This window comes from Hemiscyllium ocellatum, chromosome 28, assembly GCF_020745735.1.
Source record: "Hemiscyllium ocellatum isolate sHemOce1 chromosome 28, sHemOce1.pat.X.cur, whole genome shotgun sequence".
Lineage (NCBI taxonomy): Eukaryota > Metazoa > Chordata > Chondrichthyes > Orectolobiformes > Hemiscylliidae > Hemiscyllium > Hemiscyllium ocellatum.
Window position 1 is genome coordinate 6,480,463 of NC_083428.1, and position 25,458 is coordinate 6,505,920.

At 46.8% G+C, this 25,458-nt stretch overlaps 1 protein-coding gene and 1 long non-coding RNA gene across 2 annotated transcripts in view; one reads left to right on the forward strand and one right to left on the reverse strand.

Annotated features, from left to right (window-relative positions):
• Positions 1–1,918, reverse strand: part of slc5a5 (solute carrier family 5 member 5) — a 40,948-nt gene extending 39,030 nt beyond the window's left edge. Inside the window, exons 1-2 of the mRNA XM_060846157.1 lie at positions 1,258–1,918; positions 112–177 (exon numbers count right to left, since the gene is read on the reverse strand). Of these exons, the coding sequence (XP_060702140.1) occupies positions 112–177; positions 1,258–1,620 (429 nt within the window). The 5' untranslated portion in view covers positions 1,621–1,918. The remainder of the gene's footprint in view (positions 1–111; positions 178–1,257) is intronic.
• On the forward strand, positions 103–25,189 carry LOC132828941 (uncharacterized). Its single transcript, XR_009646185.1, has 3 exons — positions 103–174; positions 17,689–17,804; positions 25,117–25,189. It is a non-coding gene; the product is annotated as an uncharacterized LOC132828941 (long non-coding RNA).
• Positions 25,190–25,458: the final 269 nt, after the last annotated feature.

Genomic DNA, 25,458 nt, shown 5'->3' on the forward strand with positions numbered 1-25,458 from the left:
GATGCGATGGGTTGGACTGAGTCCAGATCTTTCTACATCTCAGCTGTAATTCCCGGGGGAGGAATGAAAGCCAGCCACTATTTTAATTAGAAAACATGTTGAAATTCTTACCGTGGCTGCTGTGAACTGGATGGTTCCACACAGTCGAAGGCTTTTGCTGAAACGCAGTTCCAGGTACTGTAAAAGTAAACCATTATGTCCAGAAATTGTCATAAGCTTTTTCTAATGCTATATGGGTGAGGAATCTTGAGCCCTCCCTCCCTCCTGTGTTTGTTGGCTGAGGGGGTGGAGTGTACCATTGTGGCAGGAGGGGGAAGAGGGGCAATTCAAGACCCCACAATTCCCATCTCCCCTCTAAGGCTGGGGGGAGAGGGAGGCGGAAGGGGGGGTTGGATGGAGAAAGGCCCTGGGCTGCCCAACAGGTGAAGTCCATACGGGTCCAATTAGCCCTCACTGAAGGGCCTCATCTTGAAATAACAATCATTCAATAGTTTGAAATGGTATCTCTGGACCTCATTCCACATTGATGGGGAGGATGGGTGTGCTGGTTGTCCATGTGGGAAACTTGACAGACAAGCTCATGTTGGGTCACTTACAGGGCCGTAGGGTACAGGTGCTGTTGGTAGTGGGTGGGCAGAAGGGTGAGGGGACTGCAGTGGTGGTGAGGGGAGGACTGGGACAGAGTGAGGCGCGTGATGAGGTGGCTGCTGAGGAGAGTGGTGAAGGGGGTTGGCGATATGTCGGCGGATATAGTTGGAAGGTGTGGTTTGTGGGCACAGTGGGGGTGTACAGACATGGTGGGGGTGTGGGCATGAAGGTATATAGACACAGAGTGGATTTGGTAGGGGGAGTGGGCATGGTGGGGGTTTGGGCACAGGGACTGTGGATGTGGTGGTGGGGTTGTGGGCACAGTGAAGTCTGTACATCTAGTCCCATTTTGCCAGCACTTGGCCCATATAACTCTAAACCCTTCCTATTCACATACTCATCCAGAAGCCTTTTCAATGCTGAAATTGGACCAGCGTCCACACCTTCCTCTGGCAGCTCATTCCAGACACACACCACCCTCTACGTGAAAAGGTTGCCCTTAGGTCCTGTTTAAATCTTTCCCTGCTCACCCTTTCAAATTCTGGAATAATCTTACATGTTTCACTCAGCTCTCCTCTTATTCTTCACAGGCCCAATCTACTCAACCTCTCCTCAGGGACAGAACGCAAACCATTGCTCCATCCACCAGGCGGTTTCAAACAGGCTTACCTCGTAGGTGCTGGTCAGTCTCAACCGATAGAAAACAGGAAGGAAGAGATAGGCAGTCAGGACAGCGTTCAGCGTCTGGCCCAGGCACATCTGAATAATCTTAGCCCCGTAGCTATATGCTTCAACTGGGACTCCCAGTACCTGCACAGCTGACATGAAGCTGGCTGACAGGGACAGACCCACAGACAGCGCCGACATCTGTCGCCCTCCCGTGAAAAAGTCATCAGCTTTCTTCTGCCGGCCGCTACGCCGAGTGACACGAAATATCCCAATCCCTGTGGAAATCAGGAGCATCCCAGCGAAGAGGACGTAGTCCCAGACTGAAAAGGTAATCCTTGCTGGCTTCATTGCTGCTGCATCCATGATCCACTCTCCAACGAGGGCGTGTGGATTTCAGGAGAATGAAATGTCAAATCCAAGGTAATAACGATGTTGGTGATTCAGGAGTGAAACGTCTAAAGGGTCCACAGACATTGAGGCCAGTTCAGCCTGACACGAGCTGGTCGTTTCTTTCCTCTTTGGAAGTAACCAAGAAATTGCGTGTCCAAATCAGAGACAAATTCAATGTTAATGAAACACAAAACCTTGAGGGAAAGCGACAGCCTTCATCAAACTTCCTATGAAAGTGCTTCTTGTTGTAAGATGAAACAGTGGTTCACTCCAACCTGTCACAGTGCTATCACAGATAAATATATTTCAGTTTTTGTTTCCTTTAACTTGGAAGCTTTGTAAGGAATGCAGTAATTGAAGAATAGCTTGTCATCATGAGGTAGGTGTGTTTATGAAACCGAGCTTGTTGGGCTGTCATTGATGAGTATCTTAAGCAGAACTCACCTTGTTGGACTTTTAACCCTTTGAAAGCAATGAGGAGATGCTTTCTCTTGTCATGGTATAGAAATTCAGCAACAGCATTGCTCCTTAATCAGACCCTTAACCCCTAGTTTAGCTCCACAGTAAAAACTTCACCTGGAAGTTTCTGACGAGTTTGTTTGAAGAGGAAGCTGGGAATGTCCCGGAATGGGTGCTGGCTCACAGTACATTTAACATTTACGCCACTTTTCCCTCAGAGGTTTGCAACTGGTGGCACTCCATTCCCAGTAAATTCCAGCAGAACCTGTCTTGAGGGATAGAAGCTCTGCATTGATGAGCTGCTGACCGATCACCTTCACACTTCTGACGCGGGGTCATCTGCTCACACATGCTCTGTATCCCGCCATTCCTGGCCTGTCTGGGTATCTCTCTAAATACCTCCTAAACCTTGCCGTTGCTTCTCCCACTTCCCTTGGCGGGGCAGGTTCCAGGCTACAACCAGCCTCTGTGTAAAAAACCTGCCTCACACATCTCCTTTCAAGAAGACCACCATTACCCCGGTACCAAAGAAAACCCAGGCAGTGTGCCTCAATGACCACCGCCCAGTGCCTCTGATCTCCGTCAATATGAAGTGCTTCGAGTGGTTGGTCATGGCTCACATCAACTCCAGCCTCCCATCCTGCCTCAATCCCTTGGAATTCCCCCACCATCACAACATGTCCACGGCAGATGCCATCTCCCTGGCACTACACCCAGCCCTGGAACACCTGTATAACAAGGATACCTCCGCCAGGCTCCTGCCTATTGGCTACAGCTCCACCTTCTACACTATAATCTCCAAACTCCGTGACCTCGGTGTCTGCTCCGCCCTCTGCAACTGGATCCTCAGCTTCCTGACCCACAGACCACAATCAGTGAGGATAGACAACACACCCCCTCCACGCCAATCCCCAACTCGGGGCCCAACAAGGCTGCGTTCTCACCCCTTACTATACACATGACCATGTGGCCAAATTTCATCCTAACTCCAACTATAGTTGGCTGATGAGACCAGCATTATAGGTTGGAGATCAAACAATCTCGACACAGAGTACAGGAGAGCGATAGAGTGCTTGGTGGCGCTGTGTAAAGATAACAATCTCTCCCTCAATGCCAGCAAAACAAAAGAGCTGGTCATTGACTTCAGGAGGTGGAGTGGAGGGAACACCCCGTCTGTACCAATGGGGCTGAGGTGGAGATGGTCAAGTGCATGAAGTCTCCAAGAGAGATGGTCACCAACAATTTGTCCTGGTCCACCCACCCTGACGCTGTGCTCAAGAAAGATCAGCAACACCTCCACTTCCTCAGGAGGCAACGGAAATTCAATACGTCTGTAGTATCTCTTACCAATCTTTACAGATGGACCATTAAAAGTATTCTATCTGGATGTCACTCAGCTGAGGACGGCAACTGCTCTGCCCAGGCCCGTAAGAAACTACACAGTGGGAAGTGGGGAGGAAGGGTGAGTAGGTGGAGGGCATGGGGAGGAGAGGGGTCTGTAGGAGATTAGGGATGAGGAGGTGTTGGGGGGAGTTTGTGTGTGGGGGGAGGTGGTGATGAGTGGGATGGTGTGGGTTGTGAACCAGTAGGATGGGATAGGTGATTTGGGGGTGCGGTAGGTCTTTGTGTGGGGAGGTGTGAGTGGTAAATGGAGTTGAGAGAGATGGGTAAGATAATAGGGGTGGACACCAACATATTCAAAGCCACTTAGTGTTGCTCTTCACCTTCTCTGCTGACTTCCCCTCCTGAAAATCCCAAAATAGTCCGTGCTGGTGTTGGACTAGGGTGTGCAAAGTTGAAAAATCACACAACATCAGGTTTTAGTCCAACAGGTTATTCCACAACCACCTGATGAAGGAATGAGGCTCCGAAAGCTTGTGTTTCCAAATAATCCTGTTGGACTATAACCTGGTGTAGTGTGATTTTTAACATTGTCCATGTCCACGCCGACCCACCCCAGACCACAAACACAGGAAGCCGTCTCTGGGTGTGATCAAGCGTCTGGTGCCTGGGGGTTCAGTGAGGGACAAATCCAGCTTGGGTGGGTGCAGTACCAGCCGCAGCCATCACCCTCCCATTGGTGCTGCTGGTCAATGGAGGAGGAGACAGTGAGGAGTGCAGATGTTGGAGATCAGAGTCCACACTGTGGTGCTGGAAAAGCACAGCAGCTCATGCACCATCCGAGGTGCAGGAGTGTCGAAATTTTGGACCTAAGCTCTTCATCAGGAATGAGGCTGGGAGATCAGGGGTGGGGAGCTAACTGGGAGGCGGTTGGGGCTGGGAGAAGGTAGTTGAGAGTGCAACAGGTGGATGGAGTTGGGGGTAAAGGTGTTATGTTGGACAGGAGGGTGGAGTGGATAGGTGGGAAGGAAGATGGACAGGTAGGACAGGCCATGAGGGCAGTGCTGAGCTGGAAGATTGGAACTGGGGTAAGATGGGGGAGGGGAAATGAGGAAACTGGTGAAATCCACATTCATGCCATGGGGTTGGAGGGAATGGGAAACAATCTCTCTATAGCATAGTCATAGAGTCATAGAGACATGCAGCGCGGAAACAGACGTTTCGGTCCAACTCGTCCATGCCGACCAGACATCCTAACCTAATCTAGTCCCATTTGCCAGCACTTGGCCCTTAACCTGTAAATCCTTCCTATTCATATACCCAACTAGGTGCCTTTTAAATGTTATAACTGTACCAGCCTCCACCACATCCTCTGGCAGCTCAGTCCATACACGCATCACCCTTTGTGTAAAACGGTTGCCCTTTAGGTCCCTCTTAAGTCTTTCCCCTCTCACCCTGTCAAATTCTGGAATAATCTTAGATGTTTCACTAAGCTCTCCTCTTATTCTTCCCAGCTCCAAGGGTTACAGGCCCAACCTACTCAACCTCTCCTCAGGGACAGGACGCAAACCATTGCTCCATCCACCAGGCGGTTTCAAACAGGCTTACCTCGTAGGTGCTGGTCAGTCTCAACCGATAGAAAACAGGAAGGAAGAGATAGGCAGTCAGGACAGCGTTCAGCGTCTGGCCCAGGCACATCTGAATAATCTTAGCCCCGTAGCTATATGCTTCAACTGGGACTCCCAGTACCTGCACAGCTGACATGAAGCTGGCTGACAGGGACAGACCCACAGGCAGCGCCGACATCTGTCGCCCTCCCGTGAAAAAGTCATCAGCTTTCTTCTGCCGGCCGCTACGCTGAGTGACACGAAATATCCCAATCCCTGTGGAAATCAGGAGCATCCCAGCGAAGAGGACGTAGTCCCAGACTGAAAAGGTAATCCTTGCTGGCTTCATTGCTGCTGCATCCATGATCCACTCTCCAACGAGGGCGTGTGGATTTCAGGAGAATGAAATGTCAAATCCAAGGTAATAACGATGTTGGTGATTCAGGAGTGAAACGTCTAAAGGGTCCACAGACATTGAGGCCAGTTCAGCCTGACACGAGCTGGTCGTTTCTTTCCTCTTTGGAAGTAACCAAGAAATTGCGTGTCCAAATCAGAGACAAATTCAATGTTAATGAAACACAAAACCTTGAGGGAAAGCGACCGCCTTCATCAAACTTCCTATGAAAGTGCTTCTTGTTGTAAGATGAAACAGTGGTTCACTCCAACCTGTCACAGTGCTATCACAGATAAATATATTTCAGTTTTTGTTTCCTTTAATTTGGAAGTGTCGGAGGGAACGCAGTGAATGCAAAGTAGCATTAAGAAGTAGGCGTGTTTATGAAACCGAGCTTGTTGGGCTGTCAGTGGTGTGTATCTTAAGTAGGACTCACCTTGTTGGACTTTTAAACCTTTGAAAGCAACAAGGAGATGCTTTCTCTTGTCATGGTACAGAAATACAGCAACAGCATTACTCGTTAATCAGACCCTTAACCCCTAGTTTATCTCCACAGTAAAAACTTCACCTGGAGGTTTCTGATCAGTTTGTTTGAAAAGGAAGCTGGGAATTTCCCGGAATGGGTGCTGGCTCACAGTACGTTTAACATTTACGCTACTTTTCCCTCAGAGGTTTGCAGCTGGATATTTCCTGGAGCTGATTCCCAGTAAATTCCATCAAGAACCTGTCTTGAGGGATAGACATTGATGCTTCCCATTGATAAGCTTCTGACCGTTCACCTTCACGGTTCTGACGCGGGGTCATTGATGTGAAACACTGACTTTGATTCTCATTCCACAGAAACTGGCTCAGGATCCATTTTTCAGCATCAAGTAATTGTAGCAGTTGAAATGCTGACTGTTGTTGTCGCTATGACAATGACATATGATATCAGACAGGACAGCACTGGAACAGGCCCTTCCTTCTACCATGTGCGTGCTGACCATAATCATTTTGAACTGATCCCATCTGCTCGCACATGCTCTGTATCTCGCTGTTCCTGGCCTGTCCATGTGTCTCTCTAAATACCTCCTAAACTTGGCTGTTGCTTCTCCCACTTCCCTTGGCGGGGCAGGTTCCAGGCTACAACCAGCCTCTGTGTAAAAAACCTGCCTCACACATCTCCTTTCAAGAAGACCACCATTACCCCGGTACCAAAGAAAACCCAGGCAGTGTGCCTCAATGACCACCGCCCAGTGCCTCTGATCTCCGTCAATATGAAATGCTCCGAGAGGTTGGGCATGGCTCACATCAACTCCAGCCTCCCATCCTGCCTCAATCCCTTGGAATTCCCCCACCATCGCAACATGTCCACGGCAGATGCCATCTCCCCGGCCCTACACTCACCCCGCAACACCTGTATAACAAGGATACCTCCGCCAGGCTCCTGCCTATTGGCTACAGCTCCACCTTCAACACTATAATCCCCAAACTCCGTGACCTCGGTGTCTGCTCCGTCCTCTGCAACTGGATCCTCAGCTTCCTGACCCACAGACCACAATCAGTGAGGATAGACAACAGCACCCCCTCCACGCCAATCCCCAACTCGGGGTCCAACAAGGCTGCGTTCTCACTCCTTACTATACAAATTTCATCCTAACTCCAACTATAGTTGGCTGATGAGACCAGCATTATAGGTTGGAGATCAAACAATCTCGACACAGAGTACAGGAGAGCGATAGAGTGCTTGGTGGCGCTGTGTAAAGATAACAATCTCTCCCTCAATGTCAGCGAAACAAAAGGGTCTGGAGTGGAGGGAACACCCCGTCTGTATTAATGGGGCTGAGGTAGAGATGGTCAAGTGTATGAAGTCCCCAAGAGAGATGATCACCAACAATCTGTCCTGGTCAACCCACCCTGAGGCTCTGTTCAAGAAAGCTCAATAACACCTCCACTTCCTCAGGAGGCAATGGAAATTCAGTATGTCTGTAATGACTCTTACCAATCTTTACAGATGTACCATTAAAAGTATTCTATCTGGATGTCACTCAACTGAGGACAGCAACTGCTCTGCACAGGCCCGTAAGAATTTACAGAGTGGGAAGTGGGGGGGAAGGGTGAGTAGGTGGAGGGCATGGGGTGGAGAGGGGTCTGTAGGAGATTAGGCATGAGGAGGTGTTGGGGGGAGTTTGTGTGTGGGGGGAGGTGGTGATGGGTGGGACGGTGTGGGTTGTGAACCAGTAGGATGGGATAAGTGGTATGTGGGTGTGGTAGGTCAGTGTGTGGGGAGGTGTGGGTGGTAAATGGAGTTGAGAGAGGTGGGTAAGATAATAGGGGTGGGCACCAACATATTCAAAGACACCTAGTTTGCTCTTCACCTTCTCTACTGACGTCCCCTCCTGGAAATCCCAACATAGTCCATGATTCAGAGGTGCTTGTGTTGGACTAGGGTATGCAAAGTTGAAAATCACACACCACCAGTTTCAATCCAACAGGTTATTTCACAACCACCTGATGAAGGAGCAGCGCTCCAAATGCTCGTGTTTCCAAATAAACCTGTTGGACTACATAGAACATAGAACAGAACAGCACAGAACAGGCCCTTCAGCCCACAATATTGTGCCGACCATTGATCCTCATGTGAGGTAAACCTAATGTACAAACCCTCAAATTTCTGTGACCATATGTATGTCCAGCAGTCTCTTAAATATCCCCAACGACCTCGCTTCCACAACTGCTGCTGGCAACGCATTCCATACTCTCACAACTCTCTGTGTAAAGAACCCGCCTCTGACATCCCCTCTATACTTTCCGCCAAACAGCTTAAAACTGTGACCCCTCGTGTTAACAATTTCTGCCCTGGGAAAAAGTTTCTGGCTATCAACTCTATCTATGCCTCTCATTATCTTGTATACCTCAATTAGGTCCCCTCTCTTCTTTTTTCCAATGAAAAAAGTCTGAGCTCAGTCAACCTCTCTTCGTAAGATAAGCCCTCCAGTCCAGGCAGCATCCTGGTAAACCCCCTCTGAACCCTCTCCAAAACATCCACATCTTTCCTATAATAGGGCGACCAGAACTGGACACAGTATTCCAAGTGTGGTCTAACCAAAGTTTTATAGAGCTGCAACAAGATCTCACGGCTCTTAAACTCAATCCCTGTATTAATGAAAGCCAAAACACTATATGCTTCCTTAACAACCCTGTCCATCTGGGTGGCAATTTTGAGGGATCTATGTACCTGCACACCATGATCCCGCTGTTCATCACACTGTCAAGAATCCTATCTTTAATCCTGTATTCAGCTTTCAAGTTCGACCTTCCAAAATGCATCACTTCACATTTATCCAGGTTGAACTCCATCTGCCACCTCTCAGCCCATCTCTGCATCCTGTCAATATCACGTTGCAGCCTACAACAGCCCTCTATACTGTCAACGACACCTCGAACCTTTGTGTTGTCTGCAAACTTGCTAACCCATCCTTCCATCTCCTCATCCAAGTCATTAATAAAAATTACAAGCAGTAGAGGCCCAAGGACAGAGCCCTGTGGAACACCACTCACCACTGACTTCCAGGCAGAATACTTTCCTTCCACTACCACTCGCTGTCTTCTGTCGACCAGCCAATTTTGTATCCAGAAAGCTAAATTTCCCTGTATCCCATTCCTCCTGACCTTCTGAATGAACCTACCATGGGGAACCTTATCAAATGCCTTACTGAAGTTCATATACACCACATCCACCACTTGAACCTCATCGACTTGTCGAGTAACATCCTCAAAGAGCTCAATAAGATTTATGAGGCATGACCTATTCTTCACAAAGCCATGTTGACTGCATTTAATCAAGCCATGCTCTTCCAGATGGTCATAAATCCTATCCCTCAGAATCATTTCTAACATCTTGCAGACGACTGGTGTGAGACTGACTGGTCTGTAATTGCTAGGGAATTTCCCCATTTCCTTTCTTGAAGAGAGGAATTACATTTGCCTCTCTCCAGTCTTCGGGTACGACTCCGATGGAGAGCGAGGATGCAAAGATCTTCGCAAGTGGCAAAGCAATCACATTTCTCGCTTCCCACAAGACCATAAGACATAGGAGTGGAAGTAAGGCCATTCGGCCCATCGAGTCCACTCTGCCATTCAATCATGGCTGATGGGCATTTCAACTCCACTTACCAGAGTTCTCCCCGTAGCCCTTAATTCCTCGAGACAACAAGAATCTATCAATCTCGGCCTTGAAGACATTTAGCGTCCCGGCCTCCACTGCACTCCGTGGCAATGAATTCCACATGCCCACCACTCTCTGGCTGAAGAAATGTCTCCGCATTTCTGTTCTGAATTGACCCCCTCTGATTCTAAGGCTGTGTCCACGGGTCCTAGTCTCCTCGCCTAACTGAAACAATTTCCTAGCATCCACCCTTTCCAAGCCATGTATTATCTTGTACGTCTCTATTAAGTCTCCCCTTAATCTTCTAAACACCAATGAATACAATCCCAGGATCCTCAGCTGTTCCTCATATGTTAGACCTGCCATTCCAGGGATCATCCGTGTGAATCTCCGCTGGACACGTTCCAGTGCCAGTATGTCCTTCCTGAGGTGTGGGGACCAAAACTGGACACAGTACTCCAAATGGGGCCTAACCAGAGTTTTATACAGTCTCAGTAGCACATCTCTGCTTTTATATTCCAACCCTCTTGAGATATGAGACAACACTGCATTCGCTTTCTTAATCACGGACTCAACCTGCACGTTTACCTTCAGAGAATCCTCGACTAGCACTCCCGGATCCCTTTGTACTTTGGCTTTATTAATTTTCTCACCATTTAGAAAGTAGTCTATGCTTTTATTCTTTTTGCCAAAGTGCAAGACCTCGCACTTGCTCACGTTAAATTCCATCAGCCATTTCCGGACCACTCTCCCAACCTGTCTAGATCCTTCTGTAGCCTCCCCACTTCCTCAGTACTACCTGCCCGTCCACCTAACTTCATATCATCGGCAAACTTCGCTAGAATGCCCCCAGTCCCCTCATCCAAATCATTAATATATAATGCGAATAGCTGTGGCCCCAACACTGAACCCTGCGGGACACCGCTTGTCACCAGCTGCCATTCTGAAAAAGAGCCTTTTATCCCAACTCTCTGCCTTCTGTTAGACAGCCAATCCTCAATCCATCCCAGTAGCTCACCTCAAACACCATGGGCCCTCACCTTGCTCAGCAGCCTCCCGCGTGGCACCTTATCAAAGGCCTTTTGAAAGTCTAGATAGACCACATCCACTGGGTTTCCCTGGTCTAACCTACTTGTTACCTCTTCAAAAAATTCCAACAGGTTTGTCAGGCATGACCTCCCCTTACTAAATCCATGTTGACTTGTTCTAATCAGACTCTGCTTTTCCAAGAATTTAGAAACCTCATCCTTAATGATCGATTCTAGAATTTTACCAACAACCGAGGTTAAGCTGATTGGCCTATAATTTTCCATCTTTTGTCTTGATCCTTTCTTGAACAAGGGGGTTACAACAGCCATCTTCCAATCATCCGGGACCTTTCCTGACTCCAGTGACTCTTGAAAGATTCCCAAAGTGGCCGAGGGCAAATCTGGTCTGGCCCCGGCGACTTGTCAATCTTAATGTTTGTCAAAATTTTCAACACATCAGCTTCCTCAATCTCTATCTGTTCCAGCATGCTTACCTGCTCCTCAATGGTTTCATTCACTACAAGGTCCTTTTCTTTCGTAAAGACAGAAGCAAAAAACTCATTTAGGGCTTCTCCTACCTCCTCAGACTCTACACACAAGTTCCCTATGCCATCCCTGATCGGCCCTACCCTTTCTTTGATCATTCTCTTATTCCTCACATATGTGTAAAATGCCTTTGGATTCTCCCTAATCCTTCCTGCCAAGCCTTTTTCGTACCTCCTCCTGGCTCTCCTCAGACCATTTTTGAGCTCCCTCCTCGCTTGCCTGTAATCCTCTAGAGCTGAGCAAGACCCTTGCTTCCTCCACCTTATGTAAGCTGCCTTTTTTCTTTTGATGAGAAGCTCCTTCACTCTTGGTCATCCAAGGCTCCTTTATCTTACTCCTTCTTGCCTGTCTCAGAGGAACACATTTGTGCATCACTCGCAACAACTGTTCCTTAAACAGTCTCCACATGTCTATAGTGCCCTTTCCATGGAACAATTGCTCCCAGTCCATGCTTCCCAATGCACTTCTAATAGTATCATAGTTTCCTTTTCCCCAATTAAATATCCTCCCATTGTGCCTGCTTCTCTCCTTCTCCATAGCGATGTAGAATGTGAGGCAGTTGTGGTCACTTAACATCAAAATGCTCTCCTACCACAAGATCTGTCACCTGCCCCGGCTCATTGCTGAGCACCAAATCCAAAATGGCCTCTCCCCTCGTTGGCCTGTCAATGTACTGAGTTAGAAAACCCTCCTGAACACATCTTACAAAAACAGCTCCTTCCAAACCATTTGCTCAAAGGAGGTTCCAGTCAATACTGGGAAAGTTAAAGTCACCCATTACAACAACTCTACTACATTCACACTTTTCCAAAATATGCCGACCTATGCTTTCTTCCATCTCCCTGCTGCTACTGGGGGGCCTGGAGTAAACCCCTAACGAGGTGACTGCTCCCTTACTGTTCCTAATTTCCACCCATACTGACTCAGTAGGCAGACCCTCCTCGACAATGGTAACTTCTGTAGCTGTGATACTCTCTCTGATTAGTAGTGCAACCCCCCCTCCTCTTTTCCCCCCCCTCCCTATTCTTTTTAAATGCTCTAAACCCTGGAACATCCAGCAACCATTCCTGCCCCTGAGAAACCCATGTCTCTGTTATGGCCACAACATCATAGCACCAGGTACTGATCCATGCTCTTAGCTCATCACTTTTATTCCTGATACTCCTTGCATTAAAGCAAACACACTTTAACTGATCCCTTGGTTCTTTCCCAGGAAATTCCTTCTCACTGGCTAAGCTCCATATTGCTATTGCCTCATCTCCAACTCTCACCACTGGTATATAGCTCAGGTTCCCACCCCCCTGCCGTACTAGTTTAAACCCTCCTGAACCACTTGAGCAAACCTTCCACGCAGGACATTGGTCCCCTTCCAGTTCAGGAGCAACCTGTCCTTCATGTACAGGTCCCATCTTCCCCAGAAGGCATCTCAATTATTTACATATCTGAAGCCCTCCCTCCTACATCAGCTGCGCAGCCATACGTTAAGCTGCGCCTGCTCCCTGTTCCTTGCCTCACTATCTTGTGGCACTGATAGTAAACGCGCGAACACGACTCTGTTTGTCCTGCTCTGCAGCTTCCACCCTAACTCCCTGAAATCACTTTTTATATCCTCGATCCTTTTCCTGGCTATGTCATTGGTGCCAATATGTAATACGATTTCTGGCTGTTTGCCCTCCCCTTATACACCCGATCAGAGATGTCCCAGGCCTTGGCACCAGCGAGGCAACATACCTTCCAGGAATCCCGATCCTGACCACAAAATCTCCTGTCAATTCTCCTAACAATCGAGTCTCCAACCACTAGCGCTTTTCTATTCTGCCCCCTTCCCTTCTGGGCCACAGTGTCAGTGCCAGAGAACTGACCACTTTCCTCTGGTAGGTCATCCCCCCCAGCAGTATCCAAAACAATATACTTATTGCTGAGGGGAATGTCCCCAGGGGATCCCTGCGCTGTCTGTCTGTCCCCTTTCCTCCCCCTGACTGTAACCCATCTATCCTTGTCGTGAGCCTCAGGAGTGACCAACTGCCAGTAACTCCTCTCCATTACCCCCTCAGCCTCCCGAAAAATCCGCAGTTCATCCAGCTCCAGCTCCAATTCCCTAACACAATTTTCAAGGACCTGGAGTTGGGTGCACTTCCCGCAGATGTAGCCAGCGAAGACATGTGTCATGTCACTCACCTGCCACGTTCTGCAGGAGGACTATAACCTGGTTTTGTGTGATTTTTTAACATTGTCCATGTCCACGCCGACCCACCCCAGACCACAAACACAGGAAGCCGTCTCTGGGTGTGATCAAGCATCTGGTGCCTGGGGGTTCAGTGAGGGACAAATCCAGCTTGGGTGGGTGCAGTACCAGCAGCAGCCATCACCCTCCCATTGGTGCTGCTGGTCAATGGAGGAGGAGACAGTGAGGAGTGCAGATGTTGGAGATCAGAGTCCACACTGTGGTGCTGGAAAAGCACAGCAGCTCATGCACCATCCGAGGTGCAGGAGTGTCGAAATTTTGGACATAAGCCCTTCATCAGGAATGAGGCTGGGAGATCAGGGGTGGGGAGCTAAGTGGGTGGGGGTTGGGGCTGGAGAGAAGGTAGTTGAGAGTGCAACAGGTGGATGGAGTTGGGGGTAAAGGTGTTATGTTGGACAGGAGGGTGGAGTGGATAGGTGGGAAGGAAGATGGACAGGTAGGACAGGCCATGAGGGCAGTGCTGAGCTGGAAGATTGGAACTGGGGTAAGATGGGGGAGGGGGAATGAGGAAACTTCTGAAATCCACATTAATGCCATGGGGTTGGAGGGAATGGGAAACAATCTCTCTATAGCATAGTCATAGAGTCATAGAGACATACAGCGCGGAAACAGACGTTTCGGTCCAACTTGTCCATGCCGACCAGACATCATAACCTAATCTAGTCCCATTTGCCAGCACTTGGCCCCTAACCTGTCAATCCTTCCTATTCATATACCCATCTAGGTGCCTTTTAAATGTTATAACTGTACCAGCCTCCACCACATTCTCTGGCAGCTCAGTCTATAGACGCATCACCCTTTGTGTAAAAAGGTTGCCCCTTAGGTCTCTTTTAAGACTTTCCTGTCTCACCCTGTCAAATTCTGGAATAATCTTAGATGTTTCACTAAGCTCTCCTCTTATTCTTCCCAGCTCCAAGGGTTACAGGCCCAACCTACTCAACCTCTCCTCAGGGACAGGACACAAACCATTGCTCCATCCACCAGGCGGTTTCAAACAGGCTTACCTCGTAGGTGCTGGTCAGTCTCAACCGATAGAAAACAGGAAGGAAGAGATAGGCAGTCAGGACAGCGTTCAGCGTCTGGCCCAGGCACATCTGAATAAACTTAGCCCCGTAGCTATATGCTTCAACTGGGACTCCCAGTACCTGCACAGCTGACATGAAGCTGGCTGACAGGGACAGACCCACAGGCAGCGCCGACATCTGTCGCCCTCCCGTGAAAAAGTCATCAGCTTTCTTCTGCCGGCCGCTACGCCGAGTGACACAATATATCCCAATCCCTGTGGAAATCAGGAGCATCCCAGCGAAGAGGACGTAGTCCCAGACTGAAAAGGTAATCCTTGCTGGCTTCATTGCTGCTGCATCCATGATCCACTCTCCAACGAGGGCGTGTGGATTTCAGGAGAATGAAATGTCAAATCCAAGGTAATAACGATGTTGGTGATTCAGGAGTGGAACGTCTAAAGGGTCCACAGACATTGAGGCCAGTTCAGCCTGACACGAGCTGGTCGTTTCTTTCCTCTTTGGAAGTAACCAAGAAATTGCGTGTCCAAATCAGAGACAAATTCAATGTTAATGAAACACAAAACCTTGAGGGAAAGCGACAGCCTTCATCAAGCTTCCTATGAAAGTGCTTCTTGTTGTAAGATGAAACAGTGCTTCACTCCAACCTGTCACAGTGCTATCACAGATAAATATATTTCAGTTTTTGTTTCCTTTAATTTGGAAGCGCAGTGAATGCAAAGTAGCATTAAGAAGTAGGCGTGTTTATGAAACCGAGCTTGTTGGGCTGTCAGTGGTGTGTATCTTAAGTAGGACTCACCTTGTTGGACTTTTAACCCTTTGGAAGCAACAAGGAGATGCTTTCTCTTGTCATGGTACAAAAATTCAGCAACAGCATTGCTCCTTAATCAGACCCTTAACCTCTAGTTTAGCTCCACAGTAAAAACTTCACCTGGAAGTTTCTGATGAGTTTGAAAAGGAAGCTGGGAATGTCCCGGAATGGGTGCTGGCTCACAGTGCGTTTAACATTTACGCTACTTTTCCCTCAGAGGTTTGCAGCTGCATTCTTCCTGGAGCTGATTCTCAGTAAATTCCATCATGAACCTGTCTTGAGGGATAGAAGTTGGTGCTCCTTATTGATAAGCTTCTGACCGTTCACCTTCACGGTTCTGACGCGGGGTCATTGATGTGAAACACTGACTTTGATTCTCATTCCACAGACGCTGGCTCAGGATCCATTTTTCAGCATCCAGTAATTATAGCGTTGAAATGCTGACTGTTGTTGTCGCTATGACAATGACATAGGATATCGGACAGGACAGCACTGGAACAGGCCCTTCGTTCCACCATGTGCGTGCTGACCATAATCATTTTGAACTGATCCCATCTGCTCACACATGCTCTGTATCTCGCTGTTCCTGGCCTGTCTGTGTATCTCTCTAAATGCCTCCTAAACTTGGCTGTTGCTTCTACCACCTCCCTTGGCAGGACAGGTTCCAGGCTCCAACCAGCCTCTGTGTAAAAAACCTGCCTCACACATCTCCTTTCAAGAAGACCACCATTACCCTGGTACCAAAGAAAACCCAGGCAGTGTGCCTCAATGACCACCGCCCAGTGCCTCTGATCTCCGTCAATATGAAGTGCTTGGAGTGGTTGGTCATGGCTCACATCAACTCCAGCCTCCCATCCTGCCTCAATCCCTTGGAATTCCCCCACCATCACAACATGTCCACGGCAGATGCCATCTCCCCGGCCCTACACTCATTCCTGGAACACCTGCATAACAAGCATACCTACGCCAGGCTCCTGCCAATTGACTACAGCTCCACCTTCTACACTATAATCCCCAAACTCCGTGACCTAGCTCTCTGCTCCACTCTTTGCAACTTGATCCCCAACCTCCTGACCGACAGATTGCAATCAGTGAAGATAGACTGGGGCAAGGGTGGAGATGGTCAAGAGCATCAAGTCCCCATGAGTGTTGATCACCAACAATCTGTTCCGATCCACCGACACTGATGCTATGATCAAGAAAGCACAACAATACCTCCACCTCCTTAGGATCCCGAAGAAATTCAGTACGTCTGGAATGACTCTTTCTAATCTTTGCAAGTGCACCACTGAAAGCATCCCATCCGGATGTATCACAGCTTAGTACAGCAACTGCTCTCCCCAGGCCCGTAAGAAACTACAGAGAGTTTTGAACACAAGTCCAGTCCATCACACAAACCAACCTTCCATCCATTGGCTCCGTCTACACTCCTCGCTACCTCAGGATGGCAGCCCCAATGTCATCAAAGACCCCGGTTATAATCTCTTCTAACCTTTTCCATCAGGCAAAAGATACAAAAGCTTAAAAACACGGACCAACAGATTCAAGAACAGTTTCCTCCCCACTGTTATTATATTTAGATTAGAATAGATTACCTACAGTGTGGAAACAGGCCCTTCAGCCCAACAAGTCCACTGCGACCCTCCAAAGAAAAACCCACCCCCCTATATTTACTCCTGACTAATCCACCTAACACTGCAGGCAATTTAGCTTGGCCAATTCACCTGACCCGCACATCTTTGGACTGTGGGAGGAAACCGGAGCACCCGGAGGAAACCCACGCAGACACGGGGAGAACGTGCAAACTCCACACAGTCACCCAAGGCAGGGGTTGAACCCAGGTTCCCGGTGCTGTGAGACAGCAGTGCTAACCACTGAGCCACTGTGCCGCCCTCCATATCTGAATGGATCTCTGAAATCTTTAATTTAATGTTAATTATGATCTTTGCTCACCTTCTCTGTTGCTGTATCATTGTATTCCTCGCTCGGTTCTATCACCCTATGATCTTTGAATGGCATGATCTACCCGTACTGCACACAAAACAATACTTTTCACTGTACTTAGACACATGTGACAATAATAAATCAAGTTGAATCAATTTTCCCTCTCTCACTTGAAACCTGTGTCCCCTAGTATTTGACGTTTACACCTTGAGAAAAAGACTCCAAATATCCATTGCTCTCATAATTTTATCTACATCTTTCAATTTACCCCTCAGCCTCCAGTGCTCTTGCAAAAATAACCCTGGTTTATTCACCATCTCCTTGTAGCTAAGACTCTCCAAATCAAACAGCATGCTGGCATACTCTTTTGCACGCTCCCCAAAGCCTCCACAGCCCCTCTGCATTGTGGCAACAAGAACTGAACAAAATATTACAAAGGTGGCCTCATGCAGATGCAAAAATTGACAGTAACCACCATTTTGTTTTTAAATGGCCAGGTTTCTTTTCCCCTGTTGAACTCAAACGTCACCATCTCCGACTGTGAGATTTAACAGCCCGGCACGAGGAAGAGATCGAGCCCTTGTGGGAAAAGCCCAGCGTGGATCCACTGCAGGTCAGCAATTTGGAATTTTTAATGTTCTTTCTTATTTACTACTTTGTACTGAGAGGAACTGTAATGTTGAAATTTTATTTCTTTATCTTTCTACTCTTTACCTCGGACTTTGTACACATGTACTTTGTACCTGAGGTAGCACTGTGAATGTCAACATTTCACACTTTTCACTGTGTTCCTGTATCCCTGTATGTGTGTGCATGTGATAATAAAACCCAATTCTAATTCTAATTCCAAACCGGTGATGCTGGAGCATTAACCTCAATTCTTGGATTATGACTCCAATGACATTACCACCACCACCACCACCATCAATGACAATACAGCACCTTGATGACATCCCTTTTAGTGCTCTGTTTTTAATATTCAATAAAACATGACATTTCAAATGTTTAATCACAAAAACACTTTGAATTTCAGGAAAGACCAACATTTTCCATAGCCCCATCAAAAATACTTTCTTTGCACACCCTCCAATAATGGTCTCAGTCCAACCTTCCACTTTTATCATGTTTCCCCCAAACATGGTAATTGATGGAAAATTGCACTTTAAAGAATTTTAGGTTTTGTTTTGTTAGAACTTCCAATCTGGGTCAAGATCCAGCCCAGATTCTCCTCTCTCAACATCAGGATCTGAAGTGAATTGGGTTTAAGGCAGCTGCAAACAACTCTGTGCCAACACCAACCTGATTAGATACTTGGCACGGAGTACCATGAAGTTGGCAATCACGTTGAACAAGTCTAAAAAGGACTGTTGTTGTAAGAAACTGAGCTAAAGGAAGGGTTATTGGAATTTTGATGAAAGAGATTTCTTGGATGAGTTCAAGCTGAAGGAATATTTCTTCATTGATTAAAAGTAAGAACGTCATGTTGACCTTTTGGGTTAGATCTGGGAGTATTTTGGCCCAGTGCACTATTTTAAATGAAGAAGCAAATGTTTTTCAGCTCAGATTGATGAGTAATTGTTCTCTTAATTCAAAAGAAGAATAGTCTTTCTTTCATTGTCACTTAGAAATACACTCAGCATACATTTTCAGGATTTCATTCCAAACCAAAAGTATCAGAGTGTCACTGTCCTTTCACCATCCCTCAATCAGACAATCTGCTTCCCTTTATTCTCATTCACAATCAGCAATATTTCCCAATGCTTTGTACAATGTAGGTGATGTTTCTGTTTGCCTGCAATCATTACTGTTACTAACCTTGAGTGCCCTTCCTGATTTATGTACTTCCTGTTATTCTTTTTGTTCATTTTTTTGCTTTGGGCCGGAGGACAGTAATCATTGGAAAGTTCACATGAAGCCCCTTGACATCACCTCCCTCATGACATCACCTGACCCAATAACATCACTATAATAATTGTAATATGGTCTGCCAGGTGGACCTCATAGAATCTCAGTTCCCTGATTGGGGCTGTTAATCTGGTCCAAAAGGGAGCCCTGACTGGTAGATTTAATAGGAGCATCAGGTATTCTACTCAATCTAAGAGTCAGCTCTGAGGGAACTGGGTCAGTGTCATGTACTTAGCATGTGTAAATGAAAGGTGAAGTGGCTTTCATGGAGTCTTTTCAGTAGTGGAGGGAAAAACATTTCCCTGAAGAAATTTGCTTGCAGCAGCCATCTTTGAGTTGGGGTAAGCATTTCTGGTATCAGGGTATTATTTAAGAGGTTTGATCCATTCAATCCCAAAGACTGGGTCCAGTATCTGGAAAGAATGCATTACTTTACTGGATACATGACACTGGGAGGAGACAAAAAAAAACTGAGTAATTCCCCTGACAGCTTGTGGGCCTGCAGCTTTTTCAGTTATTAGGAACCTAACATTCCTGGAGGCACCATATACTAAAACCTTTCAAGTGTTGACAGATTTAGCTAAGGAATATTATGATCTAAAGCCTCCTCTGATTTTGAGACACTATTGGTTTTACTTGGTAATTCAAGAACCAGGGGAATGCCTATTGGTATTTTTGACAAGGTTAAGATGACTGGTGGAGGAATGTAACTGAGATGCTGAGAGACCATTTGGTATGTGGGATTAATGATCTGATCGTGCAAAAGTGCCTACTAGCGGAAGCCCAACAGGACCTGGGACAAGTGCTACAGTTGTCATTAGAAAAGAGACAAAAAAACTGCAGGTGCTGGAATCCAAGGTAGACAGGCAGGAGGCTGGAAGAACCCAGCAAGCCAGGCAGCATCAGGAGGTGGAGGAACCCTGAAGACGGGTTACACCCGAAACGCGGACTTCTCAACTCCCTGATGCTGCCTGGCTTGCTGTGTTCTTCCAGTTTCCTGCCTGTCTACCTTCTCATTACAAAATGCAACAAGTGGCGTTTATGAGTTGCAGGCCATTCTGATTAAAGTGGATATCCTCGCCAGACTAACCAAGCTTGGGTAACACTACTCTTGAGTGAAGGCAATTGCATAGCCTCAGTGTGGATGTATCCTGGACAGAGGATCCAGTTTTTGACTAAATGCAAAATATACTTGTCATTAATTTCACTGACCCCTCGTTCAGACTGGTGCCAAACGAGGCTAAAGAAAGTCACCAATCTGGATGACGGGTCCGTGAAATTAGTGACAAGAACATTTTGCATTTAGTCAAAAACACTATTTGAAGAGCAGAAATGCTATGGCACAAATGTTTGTAGTAATGAAGAGTATGATAGAAACACAATCCAACAATGTTTTTCACAAAGAAATGTGCGTCACAAATTCGAAATAAACTGTGTAGCCAAAAGCAGGATGGATTTGATCCATTGAGCCAAGGAGTCATATGAATTCCTAGTGACCTCAACATGGCCAAAGGCTGCTCCCAAATTACCCAGGCACAGCCGGCGTGTGCTGGCATTGGACCAGAAGCAAGTAACAGCTAAAAATGGACATGAAGCATGTCAGTTTGCAAAATGTCTGAATCAGGGAGTACAGAAGATAACTTGTGGCCCATCACATCTCTACTGTCAACAATAAGCAACTTCAGTCCCACTTTCCTGCAGTAGGCCCATAGCCCTGATTGTCATGACAGTGGAGCTAATTGGCCAATTTGACAAACACTAAGGCTCGCCAGAAGAACCAAAACATGCCAGCTGTGCCTGGGTAATTTCGGAGCAGGTGCCATCAGCCTTTGGCTTCTTTGTGGTCAAAAGCAATTTCTATGATTCCTAGTGTTGATGGATCAAATCCATCCTGCTTTTGGTGATAGTTTATTTTGAACTTGCCGTGCACATTTCTTTGTTGGAATATGTCTCTGTCGTGCTCTTCATTACTATCAACATCTGTGCCACAACATCGCTGCTCTTCGAATCGTGTTTTTGACTAAATGCAAACTATTCTTGTCACTAATTTGAATGTTGTGACAGTGAAGTCATTCGGCCAATTTGACAAACACTGAACATCCCTATAAGAGCCAAACATACTACCAACAGCCAGGCTGACAACTCTGGTATCTCAGTCTCCTCTGCCGGTCCTGGGGCAAAAAGGCCATCCCTCCTCTCACCACCCCATCCACCAGGGCATCCAGCTCCTGTCTGCAGATTGTTGGGGATGGGGGCACAGGTACCCACTTCTCTGTTGCACCCAGGGCAAATGTCTCCAACTGTGTAAGTGAGCTCTGGTCTGATAGCTCTGGACGGGTGCACAATGATCTTTTAAATGTCAGTGGCACCAGGGATCCCAGGATCCTGGCAGTGATGTGTACAGCCAGCGATGGTGTGAGAGAATCTGACTCAATTCAGACAGGTGGGGTGTGGTCGGTAGTTAATGAGGCAAGTTTGGGAGAATAATGTGAGAAAACTCACTAGGCCTCATGGAGAGAACCTGTCCATGAAATCCATGAAATCCAATGAAAAGGACACTTATTAAAGAAAAATCAGCCCAATGTCTAACCTATTATAGTATTGTAACTTATACCTGATCTCATTAACCAGGCCTTGTCTAGGATTAGCGACTCCACTCATTAGACTATTGAGAGGTTTTCCTGTACTACTTTAGGCCAATAGACCCTGTGTGCACAGTTAGAAAGGGAGGATAAGGTCTTAAGACATAAGAATAGAAGCAGACCATTCAGACCATAGAGTCCACTCCACCATGCAATGAGATCACGGCTGATCTGATAATCCTCAACTCCACTTTCCTGCTCTTTCCCCATAATCGTGATTCCCTTCGTGTTTAAAAATTTGTCTATCTCAGCCTTGAACATACTTAATGACCCTACTTAGTACCCAGCCTCGACAACCCCCTGTGGTAACGAATTCCAGAGATTCATTACCCTTCCGGGAGGAAGTGAAGTTTGGAAATCACACAACACCAGGCTTGAGTCCAACAGGTTTATTTGGAAGCACTAGCTTTTGGAACACTGCTCCTTCATCAGGTGGTTGTGGAATGAAACAAAACCTATTCAGCTCTGTCTTCAATATCCCTTATTCTGAGATTATGCTCTTTGGTCTATCCTACCTAATCCTCTAAGAACCTGGAAGATTTCAATAAAATTGCTTCTCATTTGTCTGAACTCCGATGAGTATATTAGGCCTGAACTCAATCTCTCCAGCGAGGTAAAAACAATGACTGCAGATGCTGGAAACCAGATTCTGGATTAGTGGTGCTGGAAGAGCACAGCAGTTCAGGCAGCAGCCAAGGAGCAGTGGAATCGACGTTTCGGGCAAAAGCCCTTCATTTGGAATAAAGGCAGTGAGCCTGAAGCGTGGAGAGATAAGCTAGAGGAGGGTGGGGGTGGGGAGAAAGTAGCATAGAGTACAATGGGTGAGTGGGGGAGGAGATGAAGGTGATAGGTCAGGGAGGAGAGGGTGGAGTGGATAGGTGGAAAAGGAGATAGGCAGATAGGACAAGTCTGGTCAAGTCATGGAGACAGTGCTGAGCTGGAAGTTTGGAACTAGGGTGAGGTGGGGGAATGGGAAATGAGGAAACTGTTGAAGTCCACATCTCTCCAGCGGCAGCTCTCTTCTCAACTACCTGTTGGAAGTGGTTGGTGTTACAAGCTCACACAACAATATAAAGACAGCCAAAGTGTGTTTCGCAGAATCTGCTCAACTCCACAAAAATCTGGCTCCACATCATCGCAGTTGATTGAATCAAAATTCTTTTTATAAAACAGTGCAGAGAATGATTGAAATAGTCAGCAGTTCCAGGTGCACCCATGGTGTGTGAAACAGAATTCATGTTTCAGAGTGATGCCTTTTGATTAGAACTGGAAGAAGCTTGAAAAATAGCAGGTTTCATGCAAAGACGGCGGCAGTGAGAGGGGGAAAAGCAGAAGGTGAGGTTTGTGGTCAGCAGGGATTAAATGGCCAAAGTGATGACTTCAAAAAACCAAAAGCAGATGGTTTGGGGGCAAATAATGAAACAGGCGATCGGGTCTGGATGATAGGATTTGTAGAATTTCTAGCTATTCGATTTTCCTGCTTCTCGGCTGCTGCCTGACCTGCTGTGCTTTTCCAGCGTTATTCTGATCTTTACTCTAATCCTCAGCATCTGCAGTACCCACTTTCGCCTACAGGTTAGGAGGACTGCCCATGGGAAATGTGGGGTTACAGGTATAGGGGGGGCGGGATGGAATGCTGTTTCGACGGTTGATACAGACTCAATGGGCTGAATAGCCTCTTTCCGCACTGAAGGGATTCTAATGAAAGGAACATCATTTATTGTTGAACACCAAAACAGAGCCACTACTCGGGGCTTACATAAACTAGTCCCAGCCCAGGACAGATATATCTACAGTCCCCATCCCTGAGTCTGCTTTATTTTGTTGAGTTAGTCGCTGAAGTCAGCAAACCCTCTGAATCTCCTACTTACTTTTTTCTTTATTTTTCCCTACATCACCTGTGGTGTGTGCTTTTGTGCACCGACTCATAAAGAGGCCTTTGTGTAAAAAACTTTATTTGATGGTTCCACCACCAGGAAAGCAACCATGTGGCCAGTGAATCGGTAACAAATAAAAATCAACAGAGGCGTTGCTTAAGTGAAGGCAGCGAAGGGGGAGGTTAGCGATTAAATCAAAATAGAGTTGGAGGGGGTAATAAACTACCTCCACCCACCATGATGTCAGCTTTATAAATGGCTCAGCTGGTCAGTCGGTGAAGGGTTCTTGCTCTAAATGTTGATTTTTCCTGGTCCTCGGATGCTGCCTGACCTGCTGTGCTTTTCCAACACCACTCTAATCTAAACTCTGGTTTCCAGCATCTGCAATCCTCACTTCTGCCAATTTCCAAGTGGCCTGACCATTGTCTGTTACCAAAGCAACTCCCATTCAATAAGCTCCACAAAGAGTTGGCTTATAGAGCCATAGAATCATAGAGATGTACACCACAGAAACAGTCCAACTCATCCATGCTGACCGGATATCCCAACCTAATCTAGTCCCACCTGCCAGCACCCGGCCATATCCCTCCAAACCTTCCTATTCATATAATCATCCAAATGTCTTTTAAATGTTGTAATTGTAACAGCCTCCACCACTTCCTCTAGCAGCTCATTCCATACACGTACCACCCTCTGCATGAAAGCATTGCCTCTTAGGTCCCTTTGAAATCTATTTCCTCTCACCCAAAGCTTATGCCCATCAGCTCTGGACTTCCACACCCCAGGGGATTAATGATTCCCTGTGAGTCTTGTAGGGGGTTATCACACTTAGATGGACAATAACTTTAGTAGAGAGAAAATTAAACATTACAGTTAGCTGATTAATGTCAGTGCTTTAAGTGTGAAACTTTAGTGTTTGTCCCCATTCACACAGGTTGGAAAAGGTTCATGAGGCTGATCCTGGGTACAGAGTGAGATTTGTATCAGTAGGGGTTGAGTGAATCAGGCCTGTGCTCATTGCAGTTCAAAAGAATGGGAGGTGACATTACTAAACCACACAAGATTCTCAGGTACTTGCCAGGCTAGATTATTCAGGTTGTTTCCCCTTGATGGAAGAACCTAGGATCAGAGGGCATCGTCTTAGAATAAGGGTTTTCACACTTCAGAAACAGGGGGAACAAGGAGGAATTTCTTCTCTCAGGGGAATGAATTTATGGAATTTCTTGCTACGGAGGACTGTCAAGATTGGGTCATTCAGTCTATTCAAATCTGAGGTGCAAAGATTTTTAATTAGTAAAGGGATTAAGTGTTATGGTGATGGAGTTGGGGATTATCAGATGAGCCACAATCTTGTTGAATGATAGAACCCAATCAACAGGCTGAATGGCCTCCTCCTCCTCCTATGTTTTATGCAAAGCTTTGGCAATGTGCTTCACTTTTAAACAATGTTCACGTTCTGCAAGCAGTTGGTTAATTAAATATATCCTTTCATCAATTACAGGACATGAGCAGGAATGGTGTCAGGTGGAGTCCAACATCGATCTTGACAAGTTTCTGGTAGACGATCACTTTTTTGGCAACATGCACAAGAATCTCCAGTAAGATACTGCAGCAAACTCTCCCTTTCATGGTATTTCCAGTTTCCTAACTCTCTCCCACTTTGAGCTGTTGCAATCCAGTTTTCATAGCCCATCTCCTGCACATGCCCGAAATCAGGTCTTTAAATACCTAACATGTCTCTCTGGTAACAGTTAGTGTGCTAAGCTAAATAGGCATCAGGAATTTGTTTCAGGAGGCTCAGATTTGTATTTTTCAAATGGTAAACTTTGTTCTTCTTCTGAGC